Below are 17852 nucleotides of genomic sequence, written 5' to 3'. Positions count from 1 at the left end.
CTACCCGGTCCTTTGCCTTCGGAGGCTGCCTTCAAGCATTGCAACGGCAAGAAACCGCAAGCAGAGTCTCCCTGAGACTTGCGTCGACTGACCGATGAGGGCCTCAGAGCTGGTACCTCACTGGTGAAAGGGGAGCAGGCTGATTTTTGTAACCTCCGTAGCTGAACTTCTCATATGCCTGTCTGATTCTCAGGATGGCCTGGGCACTGTTGAACGGACCCAGGATTCTGAAGGCTCTTTCAAACTGGAGGATCCCACAGAAGTTACCCCAGGATTGAGCTTCTTTAACCCTGTCTGTGCCACTCCCAACAGCAAGGTAGGTGGGCTAAAGACTGGCATTTCTGACTGTCTTAACATTCATCTCTGCATTAGCTGTGACAGAGTGCGGTGGGAGGAAAGGGGGTAGAGGTATAATCAGCTTGCTGGGAGGTGGGAATCAGGCATAGGCCAGAGTCTTTTTTTTTTTTTTTTCAAGAGACCAATCTTGGGGGATACCTCATACTACAACGTGCTGAGCATTTGTAGCGGCAAAGGCTGGGCAGAACCTCTGCCCCGACCCAAGATCGCTTCATACCTGTCTCTGCCCTTCCTAGCTCCTGAAAGAAATGTGTGATGTGGAGCAGGTGCTGTTAAAGAAGACAAACCCAGCTGCCTCCTCCCTTGGCCTCGCAGAATTGAAACATGGAGCAACAGAATCCCAAGAAAATAAAGCTCCAGGGAAGAAAAAGAAACGAGCTCTGGCCAGCAATACCAGTTTCTTCTCTGGCTGCTCCCCTATTGAAGAAGAAGCCCACTGAAGTTGGACTTATCATCTCTGCCCCTGTCTGGCTTGGGAGATGCTTTCAGGTTGCAGCCAGAAGGAGTTTCTTTAATGACTCCTCTGGATTTCAGGGTTCTTGCTGTTGGAAAAAAACAAAGGGGGGACAGCATGTTACCACAAGGGAGGAAATCTTTGTTGGATGTTAGCCCTTACTCTCCAGCCCCCTAGCCCCAGACTACTGCTCTCTCTTCTCCAGAAAGGTGCTAAGCCACCTGCTGAAGAAAGAACCAACCGACCTTCTTGATGACTCATCAGGAGCCAAACCTCAGTACAATCTAGCTCTTTCCTAGTTGTGAGCAGGTAAGGCTGCCTGCCCCCCCACCTCCCCGATGGGGGTGAGCCTGAGGCTGTCTTTCCTCTAGGTTGTCTCAGCTTAATGGCAGAGCCTGGCCAAGGTTGGAGGCCTGGCACTAATCCTTCATTCCCCATCAGGAATGGAGGTGATATTGGGATATTTCCTGCCCTGACCATCTCTGGATTTTAAGCGTTTTAAACAGTGCCCTCAATTGTCTTCCATGTTGCTGAGGTAAATGAAATCTTTTAAAATGTTAATATTAAGTAAATAAATAAATCTTAGTCTAGCTACTGTTTGGAAAGGCCCTCTGTGCCAGAAGCAGAAATATGCCTGTGTTCCTCAGCCCCTGGGAAGGCTCTCAAGGAGAATCAGTGCAAGCACCCAACCCAGGGCTGGCTTACACCGAAGCTTCTTGTGTGACTCCGGGGTGGCATTGGTAGCTGTTCTGAATACCCTGCAGCCCGATTTCTTGGCTTAGCCCCGGTGGGACCACACTGCTGCCCAGTCCCAGGACAGCACAGTCCTGGCTGCCTGCTGTCTCCTTTGAAAGGGGGGGGGTGTTGTTTACTCCTTACTATGCATCAGGGTTCCCCAGCTCTGCTTAAAGCTAAAAAATGAGGCCAGCCCCAGCCTGCCAAACAGACTGCTGACTGGCCTCGCAGCCTTTTGAGGAGCTTGGGAGCCCTGGGCTAACTCTCCCTGCATTCTGAATCCCAGTCCCCTCCCCCCACCCGACTGAAAGCTCCCAGAGCAACCCCCCAGCACCGGGCCCACAAAATCCAGGACTCCTCTAGAATCCACCAGACCCCAAGAGAAGGAAACTGATGGACAACCTGTCTAAAATGAAGCCTGCAGGAGGACTAGGTGGCCGGCAGCCCTCCCTGGCCTCCCGCCAGCAAGCAGCCCTGCTTCTCTTTGCATTTTAATGACAAGGGAGCAAGGGAGCCTCTTGCCATTGCCAACTAGAGCCCCTGGATACAATGGGAAGGCAGAGGGAGGGGGGCCAGCTCTTGGCAGAAGAGAGCCAGTCTTCCTTCTCACTGTTCCAAATCCAGTACGTGTCGGGGGAGGGGTAAACGAGTTTATTCCCAAAGAAGATGTTTTTTCCCACCAACGCTGTGGAAGCCTCCCAGGCTTTGAGCCATTGCATCAGCCAAAGGGTAGAGAGGGGAGGTCAGTCAAGCCAGCAGCACCCCCCCCAACCCTCATCCCACCCAGAGAGAACCCTATGCTAGCCAGCCTTCTCCTGCGGATGGTATGTATAGTAACAGCATCTTTTGCACGTGTTCATCTTCCAAAAGCTTGTGACCCTAACACTCCACTCTTCAGATGATTCCTGGAAAGAGACTCTAGATACCTTGGGGACAAGACCGCAGGAATGACACACTGTCTCGCTACATCCTGAATGACCATCTCCTGTCTGGGGTGATGGGGGGAAGGGGAAGGCTGCTAGTGTCACCCGAGATTCACAAAGCCCATGGGGACCCCGGGTCCAGAAACAGGGCGATCTGCTGCCCAGAGTTCAGGAAGTAGCTTGCAACCCTGTATAGAGTTTTCGATGCACTTTATAGAAGTGGAAGTAGGCTCCCAGGAGGGAAAGGAGGCTGATGAATCAAGGCCATCCTCCCAGGGAGCTTCAGGGAAATGCTAGACTCCCTCTCTCTCTCCCTCTCTCTCAATCTCTCTCTCTCTCTCTCTCTCTCTCTCTCTCTCTCTCTCTCTCACACACACACACACACACACACACACACACCCCTTCTTCCCAGGGGGTTGGCTGGGCCCCTTCTCCTCACTGCCAAGTTGCAGAGTTGTGTGGTCACCTCCCCCCAGCTTCCCGCCCGCCAGTGCCCTCGGCCCTCGCCTCCCTGAGCCCGGGGACAAAGCCCCGGCAGTGACTGAGAGGGGAACAGGAGGAGGGACAAGAGGGATGGGGAGGGCCGCACAAAGGAAAAGGAATTCCTCACGCCAAGCCCCCTGACCGGCAGCAAGTAAAGAAGCAGATCTGCTCTCCCTCCCCCTTCCCACCCCCACCCCCCCAGGGCTGGGCACTGGCCATAGAACAGGCTCAAGCCCTTCGGACATAAGCCACGCAGCCTCCTGTAGGTGGCAACAGTGCCACCTGTTTGACCGGTGGGGGCTGAGCCAAGGACTAGAAGAGGGAGGAGGCAGACAAACTCGGGAGAGGAGCTGGGAAGCAGTGCAGTGCAGAGCAGAGCGCAGAGCTGAGCGGAGCTGCCGCTGAGACAAGGTGTGAAGGCTGGGGAAGGCTGGGGCTGACAGGCGGGAACGGGGAAGGGTGTGGAGACTGGCTCCAACCGGGCCCGGGGATGGAGCAGCACCCCTGCTCAGCTCCCCTGATGGGGGTTTTCAGATGGCTCAGATCCTGACCCCAGCCTACAGACAGCTCCTGGAGGGAGGTGGGACTCTGGAAGGCCGTGTCTGGGATACAGGGGCAGGACCTGCAGGTAGGCAGGAAGTGTGGATGGAGCCCAGGGCCCGCTACTAGGAGCCAGTCCCGGGATGGGAAGAAGCAGGGGCCTCCCTTTAGGATGTTTTTTTGTTTTGTTTTGTTTTCTCCCTGGGAGGGATCTCAGAGAGAGGAGAGTTTTCCTTCCCCCAGCTACAGCCCCCTCACCCCTCAACTCCCTACCCTAATCTTCCTTTCCCAAGGCCCCGGTGGGGTAAGGAGGGCAGTTTCAGGGGCAGCCACACCCTCCCCTCCAAGACTCCACAGCCTTAGGGAGCCCAGATGACAAGGGCTCGTGTCCCTCAGACCACACACACTTTGGGTGTATCCAGGGGCTCCTCTACACACTCAAAGTCTTCTAGAAACCCATTAGCACCGACAGCCACTAGTGCGCACGCACATACAAAGGCTGACACAAATCGCACACGCTCTCAGGTAGAAGGACACACACCCAGCCTAGTTCGGGGATCCGTAAGCCTGCTAGGTCTCAGTGTCACCCGAAAGCCCAAGGTCTAACACTCCCCGGCCCCAACACAACCACACCTCCCACCACACATGCACGCACGCACGCACACACACACACACACACACACACACATATACACACACCTTTGACCAGTATTTGTTGTACTTTCACCCAAGTGAGCTCAGAGGGTGGGGCCCCTAAAAGGGAGAAGGTGGAGACTGGGTTCCTGGCTGGGGTGGGGGGGGTGACTGGGCAGGAAGGGACACGACTGGGGTGAAAGGGCTTGGATTTTCCAGGTGTGTGCGGGCAGGAGAAAGGCCCCTTCGGAAGCCTGGGAGGTGACCCAGGAGCCTGTTTCCCTGCAGTCTTCCTCTTACTGACAGTGCCCCCTGCCCCTTGGGAGGTGGAGACTGAGAATCTTTTAGTCAGGGCTTTGTGGTGTGTGCAATCTCTGTATCCATAGCAACTGGCCAACTAGCTGGGCCTTCCTTAGCCCCAGGTCAGAACTAGAACCTCTGCTTCAGGTTACTCTTGGTTCCTCGGGTGGAAGGCTCCCCACCATGGGGCTGCCTGAAGCTTGGCCAGATCTGCCTCAACTTGCCGAACTGAATTTGCCCCACCCTGGGCAATTTCTCCCAGGTCCCCACCCTTGGGCGAGCGCACCATCCCCAGAGCTGGATGGATGCTGTTAAATGGGGAGGAGTTGGGGAGGGTGGGTATGCATCCTGCCTGCAAAGAGGCTGGATCTCCTGGGTGTCCCACTGACTTTCCAGGTATCTGGGTTCAAGGGAAAGAAAGACCCCAGAGATTATGCCCCCGCCCCGGCTCACATCCTTGTCCAATCTGGCACTTCGGGCAGCCCCATGACCTCCCTCCCGTTGCTGAGCAGCGGCCCAGGCCTCTGCTCCTCCCCCGAAGCTCCTGAGATGCCCTGGGAGGGAGGCTGGGATCCGCCGTCTGCCAGGGTGCCTGGTGGCTGAGTGTCCCTTCTCCCAGGCCCTCACCATGGCCGAGTCCCCCGGCTGCTGCTCCGTCTGGGCCCGCTGCCTCCACTGCCTGTATAGCTGCCACTGGAGGAAATGCCCCAAAGAGAGGATGCAAACCAGCAAGGTGGAGTGGGGATGGGGGGGGACTGGACATCCAAGGCAGAGGCCGCCTGGAGGGGATAAGGAGGCCACGTGTGCTCAGAGGCAGCTGGGGGGAAGGGGCTTTCTCTCCCCAGGAAGAAAATCTGTCCCTGCCTGCCAGGCAGAGCAGAGCAGCCCAACGCCTGGCAGGAAGCCCCACTGAGCTGCCATCCGTTGGGGACTCGGAGCTGGAAGTGGGGATCGGCTGTGAGCTTCTCTCCTGCCCCTTTGCAGTGCGACTGTATCTGGTTTGGCCTGCTCTTCCTCACCTTTCTCCTCTCCCTGGGCTGGCTGTACATCGGGCTCATCCTTCTCAATGACCTGCACAACTTCAATGAGTGTGTCATGGACCCCCTCCTTCCTCAGCATCCATGTTAATCTCTGCCCCGCCTTGGGACCCCTGGGGGCTCAGTCATCCCCAGCCCTGCCCAGCTGTCCTGCTACCCAACCTCCTTAGAAAATTCCTCCACGGAGTGCCCCCCCCCGCCCCCAGTCCTTGGGACCCCTGGCCCCATGAAGTGCTTCCCCTCACTCCCTTCTGGTCACCCTTCTGGACCCACCCACCCCAACTCCCCTCAGGCCACTATTCACACCCCTGCCCCCACTCAGACATTTTCCTCTCCCTTCCCACAGATTCCTGTTCCACCACTGGGGACACTGGATGGACTGGTCCCTGGCATTTCTGCTGGTCATCTCTCTACTTGTCACATATGCATCCCTGCTATTGGTGGGTCAGGGAGCGGCCCGCCTAACCACCACCCCCCCACCCCGTTAATTCCTCCCTTCCTGCTCAGCATCGCCCCCTGGCCACTGAGGGGAGGGCAGGAGGGAGGTATCAGCCTGGGAAGCGCATCTCAGTGACCCCGCTGGGCACCTCATTACTCCCACCGCCCTCTGCCTCCAGCTCCTGGCCCTGCTCCTGCGGCTCTGTGGTCAGCCTCTGCATCTGCACAGTGTCCACAAGGTACAGTGGGGATGGGAGTGAGCGGGCAGAGGGGGGCCCCTGGGCCAGGTCTTTGCCGAGCACCCCAGTATCCTACGTGTGGACTCAAGCTCAGGACATAAAGCCCAGTGAATACGTGTTGAGTGAGAGAAGGAACGGGGATGAGTCAGGGGGAAAGAAATGGTCCTGTTTTCAGAGAGTGGGGCAGGGGCGGTGGGGGGGGGCACAGCCCGGGGAGCCACGAGCCCGGGTTGACCAAGAAGGCCCCGTCCGTCCCTGGTCCCCCCCAGATGCTGCTGCTGCTCATTATGCTTCTTGTGGCCGCTGGCCTTGTGGGACTGGACGTCCAATGGCAGCAGGAATGGCGTAGCTTACGTCTGTCACTGCAGGTGAGTGACTAATCTCCGGGGACCTAGGTGGGAGCCTTGGCCTGCGTCCAACCCCCTGGTCCCCAGGGCTGCAAGTAGCTCCGGACTCAGGTCCTAGGAGGCGGAGGGGAGGGGCGTGAGGGAGAAGAACCCTCCTCACTGGCTCTTGTCCCCAGGCCACAGCCCCATTCCTGCATATCGGAGCAGTTGCTGGTATCACCCTCCTGGCCTGGCCTGTGGCTGCTACCTTCTACCGTGTCCGTCGAAGAGGTGCCACCTCCACTCCCCGATGCACCCCCACTGGCCACCGCCACTTCTGTTTTACTGCACCTGTACTCGGCTCTCTGCGCACCCCCTCCCCAGAGCTCACCCACTGCCCTTTCTCCATAGCCTCTCCCCCGTGCCCCACAGGTCCCAAGACTCTGCTCCTGTTCCTATTTTTTGGAGTTTCCCTGGCCGTCTACCTGGCCCCACTATGCATCTCCTCACCCTGTATCATGGAGCCCAGAGACTTACCCCCCAAGCCTGGTCTGGTGGGACACCGAGGGGCCCCCATGGTGAGTGTTGGGTGGGATGGGTCTGCTCCTCCAGGCTGCAACGATCGGGCCTGTGGGTTCCCAGGCTCCCACCCTTCTCTGCTACCTCCCTGTCAATTCCCTTGCCCAGCTGGCCCCCGAGAACACCCTGATGTCCCTGCGGAAGACCGCCGAATGTGGAGCTGCTGTGTTTGAGACCGACGTGATGGTCAGGTGAGAGAAGCTGGGGGAGGGGGGGCAGAGGGAGGCAGCAGGGGAGCTCAGGAAGTGATGAGCAGTCCCAGAGCTCAGCCCTCTGACCCCCACCTTGTGCCCTCAGCTCTGACGGGATCCCCTTCCTCATGCATGATGAGCACCTAAGCCGCACCACGGATGTGGCCTCTGTGTTCCCAGCCAGAACCTCCTCCCACAGCAGCGACTTCTCCTGCGCTGAACTGAAGAAGCTCAATGCCGGGACCTGGTTCCTAGAGGTGAAGACAGCCTCACAGAAGAGGCAACCACCTGTAGGGGCACTTGCGCGGGGGGTGGGGGGGGTGGGGGAAGTTCATTCATTGATAAGTATTTTCTGAGCCCTGTGATAAGCAATAGGTATCCAATCTCTGCCCGCAAGTCACTCCCTCCAAGGACAGGACAGAGCTGAGCCAACAGGCTCTCAGGATAGGAAAACTAGAGCAATCACAAGAGCTTTACGAAATAGAGAGGAGAGAGGGCCGCCTGGGTGGCTCAGATGGTTAAGCGTCCGCCTTGGGCTCAGATCATGATCCCGGGGGGGGGGGTGTCCTGGGATGGAGCCCTGTGTCAGCCCTGACACAGGGCTCCCTGCTCAGCGGGGAGTCTGCTTCTCCCTCTCCCTCTGCCCCTCCCCTCTGCTCGTGCTCTCCCCATCTCTTTCTCAAATGAATAAATAAAATCTTCAAATAAGTAAATAAGTAAGTAGGTAGGTAAGTAAACAGAGAGGAGAGAGAGCAAAGCCGCTATTTGGCAAAGCCGCTGTTTGGCAAAGCCACTGTTTGGCACGGTGGGCGTGGGAGAGGATCAAGAGCGGTTTCACAAGAGAGAAGGCCTGAGCAGCACATGAAATGACAATGGTTTTTAAGATGGGCAAAGCAGGGACTGACAACTCTAGTCAGAGGGAAGAGCATATGCAAAGCACAGAGGTATGAAGAAGTGTTTCCAGGAGACAAAAAGTGGCTCAGTGCAACTGGAAGATAAAATTCGTGGGAGTAGTAAGAGGTGAGACTGGCAAGGGGAGCAGGGGCTTGGTCTCGAAGGGCTCTGAATGCCGGCCCCAGTTCAGGCTTCAGTCCTGTAGGTGACAAAAAGTATTCATTAAGGGTACTTTATTTTCTCAGTTCCTCTTTTCCTGATTATAAAAAGAACACACGTTCCTCATAAAAAATTAAACATTAGAGAAATAACCTAAACGTTTGAAAAGTCTCCCATAATCCAACTCCGCTGAGATATTCATTGCTAACAGTTGGGTATGTATTCCATATGTCCATATATATACATACATACATGTACACACACGTATGTACACACACGTACTTTTCATTTTGCACAAATAGGATCACTTCATGTATTCCTTTGCACCTTGATTGGTTTTTCTTTTTTATTTTTTAAAGATTTTATTGATTTGTCAGAGAGAGAGAGAGAGAGCACAAGCAGGAGGAGCGGGAGAGGAAGAAGCAGGCTCCCCACTGATCAGGGGGTCCGATATGGGACTTGATCCCAGGACCCTGGGATCATGACCTGAGCCGAACGAAGGCAGACACTTAACTGACTGAGCCACCCAGGCGTCCCTTGATTGGTTTTTCACTGAACTCTATGTATGATGACGTATCAGAGGGATTAAGACCAGGGGATGTCTGGGTTTGACTCCTGGCTTCACCACCTACTAGCTGTGTGAGCCTGAGCAACATTCCATAGTCTCTCTGGGCTTCATTTTCCTCATCTGTAAAATAGGCATCATAACAGGACCTACCCTGTAGGATTATTGGGACAATTAAATAATACACTTCTAACACCACCTGGCACATAGTCAATACTTAATAGGTATTAGATAGCTTGCTTTGTCCATGTCGGTGATTAGGAGGTAAGGGTGTTTGTTGATTACAAGGGGAGGAGAGGAGAGTGGCAGAGGTTTGGAAGAGCCACTAGGAATGGAAGAAGGAGCAAAACAAGAACAAGGAAAAGGATGGTTAAGTGGGGCGCCTGGCTAGCTCCATCATCAGAGCATGCAACTCTCAAGATCATGAGTTCAAGCCCCACGTTGGGCGTAGAGCTTACTTTAAAAAAAAAAAAAAAAAAAAAAGGATGATGAAGTGGCACTGAAGGTGAAAAAGGACTATAGTGACAGTCCACACAATGTGCTCTGCTCCCCAATTTTAGGGCTGGAGGAGGCAGACAATTATAGAGTTGAATCAGAGTTCCGGATTTGGGAGGGGGGGCAGGCAGGGCAGGAACGGAGGTGAGGATGCTATGGAAAAGTAATTCAAGCCGTGGACGGACCAAGGGGAGGGGGACGTAGGTGTGGCAGAAAGGGGCTGACGGACCAGGAGGAAACCAAGGGGCCAAGACCCCAGAGGTCTCTGTGAGGCCAAAGAGAAAAGGTAGCAGGAGAGAGGAAGTTAGGAAACTGGGAGGGGAGGAGGTTGGGAGTCACAGAGTAAGGTGTTAGACGGTCTGGAAAGGGCCACAGTTAGAAGAAAGAAAGACCGTGGCTCAGAGGTGCACAGAAGCTGGGCACCAAGTGGGGGAAATGAGTGAAAATAGGAAGGATGGGACAATGGCCTAAAGGCTCCTTCCGGTCTTGAAATAATCTTCCTGTTCTTATAGAGGCAACCCTTCTGGGGGGCCAAGCGGCTGTCAGGCCCTGATCGGAAGGAGGCTGAGAACCAGTCAGTACCAACGCTGGAAGAGCTGCTAAAGGAAGCCGCAGTCCTTAACCTTTCCATCATGTTTGACTTGCGCCGCCCCCCACGAAATCACACATACCATGACACATTTGTGAACCAGACCTTGGAGACCGTGCTGAGCGCAAGGGTGCCCCAAGCCATGGTGATATTGCCAGGACCCCAAGTGCTCCCTCTTGCCCCTCTCCCCAGCCCCTGCCTTCCCGAGGCCATGGTGATCATTTTGAGGCGGCCCCCTGCCCCAGGGCCCTACCCCAACTCATATACCCACTTCTGTGGTCGGACCTCTCTGCCCCTGCCCCCGCCCCTGGAATCCCCAAGCTCTCCCCAGCTTCACGGCTGTCTTCTCCGAACCACAGGTCCTTTGGCTACCAGATGAAGATCGGGCCAATGTCCAACAACGGGCACCCAGGATGCGCCAGATATATGGACAGCAGGGAAGCAACAGAACTGAAAGACCCCAGTTTCTCAACCTCCCCTACCAAGATCTGCCGCTGTTGGATATCAAGTGAGTGTCTGGGGAAAGGAGCCAAGGGGATCCCGGAGAAGCTTCATGGCAGGGTAGAGCCACCTCAGGGAAGGCAAAAGCCGTTCATTTATTCACACATACAACAAATATTTATCAATATATTTAACACTCACTCCGTGTCAGGCACTCTCTGTTGCAGGCTTTGGGCACACATACAAAGAGACAGATAACAAACCGAACGAATTACATGCGTATTGGGGAGTGATAAGTGATATGAAGATAATAAAACGGGGGGGAGATGAAGTAGAGCAATTAGGCTTGGGAGTGAGGGCTCGAGAGGGGCCACATTAGGAAAAGTCATTAAAGAGGAGGTGCTATCTGGGCTGAGACCTGACTGGTCATGGTCACAAGGAGCTAATGAATGATGAGAAGAGCTGCAAGAGGAGCAGGGACAGCAGCCAAAGCAAGGGGAAGGTGAGGCTGGGGAGGTGGGCAGGAGCCAAACTGGGTAGGACCTTGTAGGCCACAAGAACAGTTTTAGCTTTCCTTCTTCACCACCGAGGTAAGTAAGAGCAAGAGAGGAGGGGTCCAGGGGAGAGAGGCAAGAGAGTCCCAGATGTGAGCTGGGCTCCGGAAGCTGACCCAGCCAGTAAACAGGATGGACGGCAAAGCATGCCGTTGCCAAGGTCTCTTATAAGGTCCCTGCGGTCAGGCAGGAAAAACAACAACCAAAAAAACAAACAAACAAACAAAACAAAACAAAAACAAAAACGTGGCCTGACTGATAGCCCAGTGATCGCAAATATTTCAAGGACCTTTCCCCGAGCCGTCACGACACGACATTGGCTTTGGCCCTCCCTTTAGTCTCGTCCTAGTCAACCTCAACCGCTGATCGTGTTTCCAAAAGACATGAATTGGTAATGAATACACTGGTGATGAAATCGAGGGCCCGAAAGGCCTACGCATGCTAAGATGATGGACCAAATGTACCGAGAGGAAACACAAGGATAGAAGTAAAGACCTCTATCTGCAGTCCAAAGGAAGCTCAGTTGCACAAAGCCGAGAGAGGAGATACTGGCATTCAGCAGGAACACGTGTGAGAGAGACCAGGGCTCTGACTGAATAGTGTGCATAATGAGTCATCCGTGGCTTGTGACATTGCCAAAACGAACCCAACCCTGGGCTGCCTGCATGCAGGCATCATGCCCAGAAGCCAGGAGGAGTTTTGCTGTACTCAAAGCTGGGCCAAGCCCACCTGGGATATCATGTTCAGAGGCAAGCCCCCACACTTCGAAAGGAACACCGAGAAACTGAAGCCAGATCAGCTTGGGCGAGGTTTGGATGGCGAAGGGAAGGAGAAGCCAGGTCCCCGGCCCCTGGTTGAGGGAGCTGGGGCTGTCGGGCCTGGGGAGGAGATGACTCGGAGACGTGCTCACCTGCTCCGCAGACCTCCGAAGGGCTGTCATGGGACAAAGAAGAGAGACACAGTTGTGCGGCCCCAGATGGCAAAGCTAGGATGCGGAGGTGGGATGCACCAGGAGGCAAAGTTCAGCCACGCAAAGAGAATCACTGATGGTCAGGGGCTGCTGTGTAAAGATCGACCTGATAGTTCCTTGGCAGCAACGCTGTAGGGTCAAGCGTGGACAGGGGCTGCCTCCTGTGCCTCGTGCCCCGTGATCCTGGATATTCCTGTTTCCCACCTCCACAGGGCACTGCACCAGGATAATGTCTCGGTGAACCTATTTGTGGTGAACAAGCCTTGGCTCTTTTCCCTGCTCTGGTGCGCAGGGGTGGATTCGGTCACCACCAATGATTGCCAGTTGCTGCAGCAGATGCGTTACCCCGTCTGGATCATCGTAAGGGCTCTGGGACTGTCACCCCACCCCTTCCTCCCCTGTCCCTGCTCCTCCTTATCCCTGGCCCTCTCTTCCTTACATATTCCGCCCCCCACCCCCGCCGCCCCGTATACTACCTTTGGGGCTCTGGCCACCGACAGGTGCCTTTTCCTCTTCCCGTAGCCCCCTCAAACCTACCTAATGATGTGGATCATCACCAACTGTGTCTCTACCCTGTTGCTTCTGTGGACCTTCCTCCTCCAAGGGTGAGCTCTTCACACCTCAGCTTTCCGGGTCTGCATTCTCCCCCAGGGTCCCAGTGACGCGGCTGATTCAGACCCACCTATGCTGCCTGGAGCGTGGTGTCGGGTCTGTTTGGTGCCTTTGAGGTTCTGAGACCCTTCCTTCCACCCCAAATTGGCTTGGGGGAAAGGCAGTTTGGGGGAACCGGGAATCAAAGGGTCATGCCCGAGGCCGGCTGAACTCATAATGGGAAGCTTTTCTCCCTTTAGGAGATGTAAGAAGGAGAGAGAGAAAACTGGTAAGAACCTTCTCCCTCACCTCATCTCTCTCTTCCTCTAGTCTGCCCTTTGGTCACTCCCTATGTGTCCTCCCCTCTCCCCACCCCCTGCTCTAGGCTTAGAAACAGCAGTGCTGCTGACCAGGATCAACAATTTCATAATGGAGTGAATGCCCAACCCTGGATCCCCACCAACCAGAATCTTGAGGCCTGTCTGGATTGACTAACCACAAGGAAGGGAGAGTGGCTGAGTGGGGATGGGGTGGGGTAAACTTTGCCAACGGAAGGTTTTGAACTATGAGGGCATGCGGCAAGCTTCCACGGAGTCTGGCTCCCCCTTAGGGTTTTGACCTGAGGTCGTTGGGAAGACAGGGAGTCACGGGAAGTTTCTCCTGAAATGAAACTAGAACAGAGAAAGTGGGAAGGAGGTTGCCACGATAATGTTTCAGATCTGCGTGCACGTGTTCTTGTGTAGAAGGCATAGGGTGTGTCAGGGATGGACCAGCTTGGACCAGTGACTGGAGGAGATGACAGAACGGCCTTTCCTGGAGAACTAAGATGATGGAAACACCAATCCCACTCCATTCACTGTCTCTCCTGACCCCTGCAATCTAACTGCTTTCCTGCCTAGATGCTGGGGGCTGAAGAGCCCATGTAGCCATTTAATTCTGTGCCCATAGGTGGCTTTTTGCTGTTCACAGCCTTTTCTTCAAGACAGGTTGGCTCCTCCTATGTTGTTAATCTTGTTACTCAATAAATTTAACTCCCATTTGGTCGTGGTCTGATCTTCTCAGCGCGGGGGCTTGGTGGGGGATGCACCTTCCATCCCGGTCTAATGTGACATGACACTGAGGGGTCATCACGGGCGAGAATCTTGGGCTGGAGGCGGGAGGACCACCTGGGACAACGAAGGGCTGCAAGAGGGGAAGCAGGAGAGCAGCCCCCGCGGGGGACACTCTGGGTGGCCGAGGCACGCTGCGCAGAGTTGCGTTGTAGCTCCACCTTGTGGTCACCTTCCGCAAGAAGAAGGCCGCGTCAGTTGTCACCGTGACGTCTGAATGCCACCTGTTTTCCGTGCCGGTTGGGGACCTGTGTCCTTGACTCTAGACCCTGAGGGTATAATCCGATTTCCACAAGTTTTCGCCTCTCTGACCTGCTGCGCGCAGGGTCCGGTTCCCAGGCCCTCCTTCCCCTCGAGGAACAAGTTCCCCAGTGTGTGTGCTGCTCGGGAGGTCCTGGCTAAATCAGTTAAGGAGACCAGTGAGGAGCTGACCTAGGATGAGGAGTCCGGTAGCAGGGGTGAGGGAGGGGCCAAGGCAAAACCAGGGACCGCAGCGGACTCTGTGGCTGCCTCTTCAGTCCCCCACCGCACCAACATTCACCCCGGTTCGTGTCTCCACACGAAGGGAAATCGAATTAAGACGCTGGCGAGGTCTGGAGGTTCGGTTCTCATTTCCTCTCCTCTCGCCAGACTGGGACCCGGCGGGGGGGTTGGACGGGGGGGGCGGGGGCCGCACCAGCCCCTCGGGACACGACCCTGCTCGTTTGCAAGGCAGCCCCCGGGAACTACAATTCCCAAGAGACCCCTGACCGCTTCCGGTCTCGGGATTGACGGAAGTGAGTTTGAATTTGTATTCCCGCCCCCTCCTCCTCCCGGGCCCCGCCCCTTCCCTTCTCACCGCCCCGCCCCCGCCATGCATACACACGCACATACGTACACGGGCCGCGGTCCAAGCCAACATACCTGGCCTGCAGCTGGCGCGGTCGGGGGGGAGGGGGCCGCGCGCCGGCGCGCGATGGGCGGGGAGGAGGTAGGCGCGTCGGGAGCCCACGCTGCGACCGCTCTCTGGTCCCAGTCTCCCGGGGCAGGTTTCCTCCACACAGTACCCTTTGAAGCTGCATTTCCTTAGTTTTCCCGGTTCCCGATCCGCCCCTCAATCTGACCGACTGCCGGCCTCGGCTCCGGGGCGGCCAGCCTGTCAGGTACTGCCAGGCTCTCGCCTCTCAGCGCGCACCTCCACCCCGCACCCCTACTTTTCTGTCCCCTCCCCGGCGTCTAGCCTCGCAGCCCACCAGGCTCTTCCCTCCCCTTCCGACCCAGTCCTGACAATCCCCCGCGGCCTCAACTTCTCCGCTCCCAGGCTCTCAGCTGCAGTCGTGTCACCTGGGAGTCCAGACTCCGGGCCAGAATGCCAGGACCTAGTCCCAGACCCTAAAGCCCCTGGCCCCTGAGTCCCCGGCCCTGAGCCTGCCACCGCCTATCCTTACCGTCTTCCCGGGAGGACTGGACAGCTACGGCACACTTAACTTCTAGGAGGCCCTGGACTGGAGACTGGGACCGACCAAAACGTGAGGGTGGAGGGCCTCAGGGAGCTGCTCGTTGGGGTTGGGGTGCAGTTGCTCTCCGTTATTTTTAGCTGCTGACTCACAGCTCCTGGCATCCGGGTTTGGGGCTAGCAGGCTGGGCTAGGGGGCTATTAATAGAGCTGAGGCACAGCCCCGACCCAGTTCAGTTTGGAAGCACAGGGAGCAAGGAGCCTCCCTCTGTCGCCGTGCCCTGTGGAGACGTTGTGGACTGAGGCAGGGGCTGAACCAGTACCTCTCTGGCTACCAGTACCTCCGCCCGGTATCTCTACCTTGGAACTCCTGAGGGAAGGTCCACAACAAGACACCTGGGCACAGCTCTCCCCTCAGTTTGCCGTGGCGTGGGGTTCGGCCACAGTGAACCTCCTTGTTGTACTAGCTGAGAGTGAAGGCAAGAGTCCCAAGTAGAACAGATACTGTGGCTACAGGCTTGGCCTGCCTGGACCCACTCTTGGGCTAGAATACTAGATGACTAGGAAGAGAAGCTGTGGATTTCTGGTCCCCAAAGGCCCTCATAAGGATGGGGTGCTTCAGCATGGTCCTAAGAGAGGGGGCAACGATGCCGAGAATTGCCAGCCCCAAACCAGACACAGCACTAGGAAACTGCTGAATTCTGTGTTTACCACCTGCCGATTCTTCTTTTTCTTTCCTTCTTGTTGGGCTCGATCCCTACTCACAGGGGTCAACAGACCTCAGGATCTCTCCCAAGTCCGTAGGGAAACCTAATTCGCGAAAGCCACTGAGAAACATGGCTCCAAGATATGAATGACCCTTTATATATCCTCATTTCTATGGAGACTTTGTATTTCAATGGGCTAACGTAGGAATTCCCGGGGTGCCTGGGTGGCTCAGTCCATTAAACGTCTGCCTTCGGCTCAGGTCCTGATCTCAGGGTCCTGGGATGGAGCCCCACATCAGGCTTCCTGCTCAGCAGGGAGTCTGCTTCTTCCTCTCCCTCTGCACCTCCCTCCCCCCGCCCCCATGTGCTCTCTCTCTCTCAAATAAATAAGTACAATCTGAAAAAAAAAAATAAAGTAGGAATTCCCTAATCCATACATTGGGAATGGTGGGGAAATCTTGATACTTTGCTGGACTACTCACCAACATTATTCCCACCCACACCCAATTTGCTAGAATTCCCATTCACCAAGGATGCACCCCCACAGCAATGCCCCCTTACTTGTAAACCAGAAACTTCTGCCTTCAAGCGACCCAGATCTCCAGCTCCCAGGTGAGACCAGAGGATTTTGGGGGCAAGGCTGACTGTTTCTCCACACACAAAATCTGTCTACTTTGTACACAGCTCCACCTTCAAGAATGAGCCCGGGTTATCAGGCAGCAGCAGGCCGCCCTGCCCCAACCGGGTCCTTTTGCTGAGGGCACCAGAGAGACGGTGGATGGGATGAGAAATGGTCTCTCTCCTCCTCCTGGATCCCTTTACCTACTACTCCTTGGTGGCTTCAGTCTGTGCGCAGGCCGCCCGGTTGCCTAGCAACCACAACCGCCTGGAGGGGCGCGGGGCTGCTTTGGACCTGTAGGGGGCGCCTGTCTCCCTGGGGCCTCAGGCTCTAGCAGCTGCGAGGGTGTGCCAAGTGTCAAGGCGTCTCAGGGTTGACCGCGTCCTCCCAGCCTCGCCAACCCAGTCCAGTCTGAGTCTCTCTGGAGTGAGTGCGGAGAAGCTCACTATGATTCTAAAGGGATTTTACTCATATTCATTAAAAATGAAAAGATGAAAGAGGGAGGGAGGGATGGAGAGAGAAAGCGTGGAGGGAGAGAGAGCGAGCGAGAGCAAGCAAGCGAGCAAACGAGCGAGAACCCATCAATAGGGATGGGCCATGGGGAAGGCATGTTTGACCCTCTCCATTCTCTCTAGGCTTAGCAATGCTTATTCCTCAATCAGAGCGTTTCAGAGGGCCCAGGCTATAGGGGGCTTCTTTTCCTGAGCCACTTTTAGGATGTGGCGAAGAGTCTAGCCCTCTTTTTGTCCATATTGTCAAACTGCTGAGCATATAAAAGACTTCAAGCTCCAGGGTTACCAGCCTAGCCTAGACTTGGTAACCAACCAAGTAACTAAATAACTAACCCTAACCCGTTGTGTACCAGGGAACGTGCAAAGCGTTTTACATTTAATCATCACAAAAACCCTATGATTATATCCGTTTCACAAGTAAAGAGGCTGAAGCTCAGAGCATGTTCAAGGTCACACGACTCGTGACTGTGTTGGGTCTGACTGAGCAACCGGTGTGTGCCAGGGTCTAAGAATATAGAAGGCAAGACTCCTCCCTCTTTTCACTACCTGATGAACACCTAATCATCCTTCAGGACCAAACTGGAAATGTCATCTCCTTTGTGAAACTCTTCTTAAGTCCTCCCCGCACAAGGAGAGTCGATAACTTGCTTTTCCGTACACCCCTCTGAAACAGCACTTCTCACGGGGACTGTAATGATCTGCTTCCACATTTCCATTTCTCTAACTTTGAGCACCTCAGTGCCAGTGTTTACTATTCATCTCCATCTGGTTGTCTAATAGACATCTCAAACTCAACATGTCCAAATCTGCACGTCTGCTCTCCCCCCCACCCCACCCAGAATGGCCACTCCTAAGGCTGTTCTCATCTCAGTCAATGGCACATTCACCTTTCCAGTGGCTCTGGCCAAAAAGCCTTGGAACCACACCTCGTATCCATTCTGTCAGCAAATCTAGTGACTCTCTCTTCAAAAATACAG

General features: G+C 55.3%; 2 protein-coding genes across 2 annotated transcripts in view; both read left to right on the top strand.

Moving 5' to 3' along the window:
* Window positions 1-1401, top strand: part of KIF4A (kinesin family member 4A) — a 112942-nt gene extending 111541 nt beyond the window's left edge. Inside the window, exons 30-31 of the mRNA XM_028092103.2 lie at window positions 194-316; window positions 594-1401. Coding sequence (XP_027947904.1) covers window positions 194-316; window positions 594-797 — 327 coding nt within the window. The 3' untranslated portion in view covers window positions 798-1401. The remainder of the gene's footprint in view (window positions 1-193; window positions 317-593) is intronic.
* Window positions 1402-5053: 3652 nt separating this feature from the next.
* GDPD2 (glycerophosphodiester phosphodiesterase domain containing 2) lies at window positions 5054-12986 on the top strand. Its single transcript, XM_028092097.2, has 15 exons — window positions 5054-5158; window positions 5410-5513; window positions 5809-5902; window positions 6080-6139; window positions 6409-6507; window positions 6663-6756; window positions 6898-7043; window positions 7153-7235; window positions 7342-7492; window positions 9861-10082; window positions 10297-10445; window positions 12115-12262; window positions 12425-12507; window positions 12754-12782; window positions 12879-12986. Exons 1-15 carry the CDS (start codon window positions 5054-5056, stop codon window positions 12929-12931), a joined length of 1620 nt encoding a protein of 539 aa, XP_027947898.1. The 3' UTR covers window positions 12932-12986.
* Window positions 12987-17852: the final 4866 nt, after the last annotated feature.

This window comes from Eumetopias jubatus, unplaced genomic scaffold, assembly GCF_037043125.1.
Source record: "Eumetopias jubatus isolate StellerSeaLion01/CBP00866 unplaced genomic scaffold, mEumJub1_p1.0 scaffold_11, whole genome shotgun sequence".
Lineage (NCBI taxonomy): Eukaryota > Metazoa > Chordata > Mammalia > Carnivora > Otariidae > Eumetopias > Eumetopias jubatus.
The sequence above is the reverse complement of the archived record's forward strand: the minus strand, read 5'-3'. Positions and strand labels throughout refer to the sequence as shown.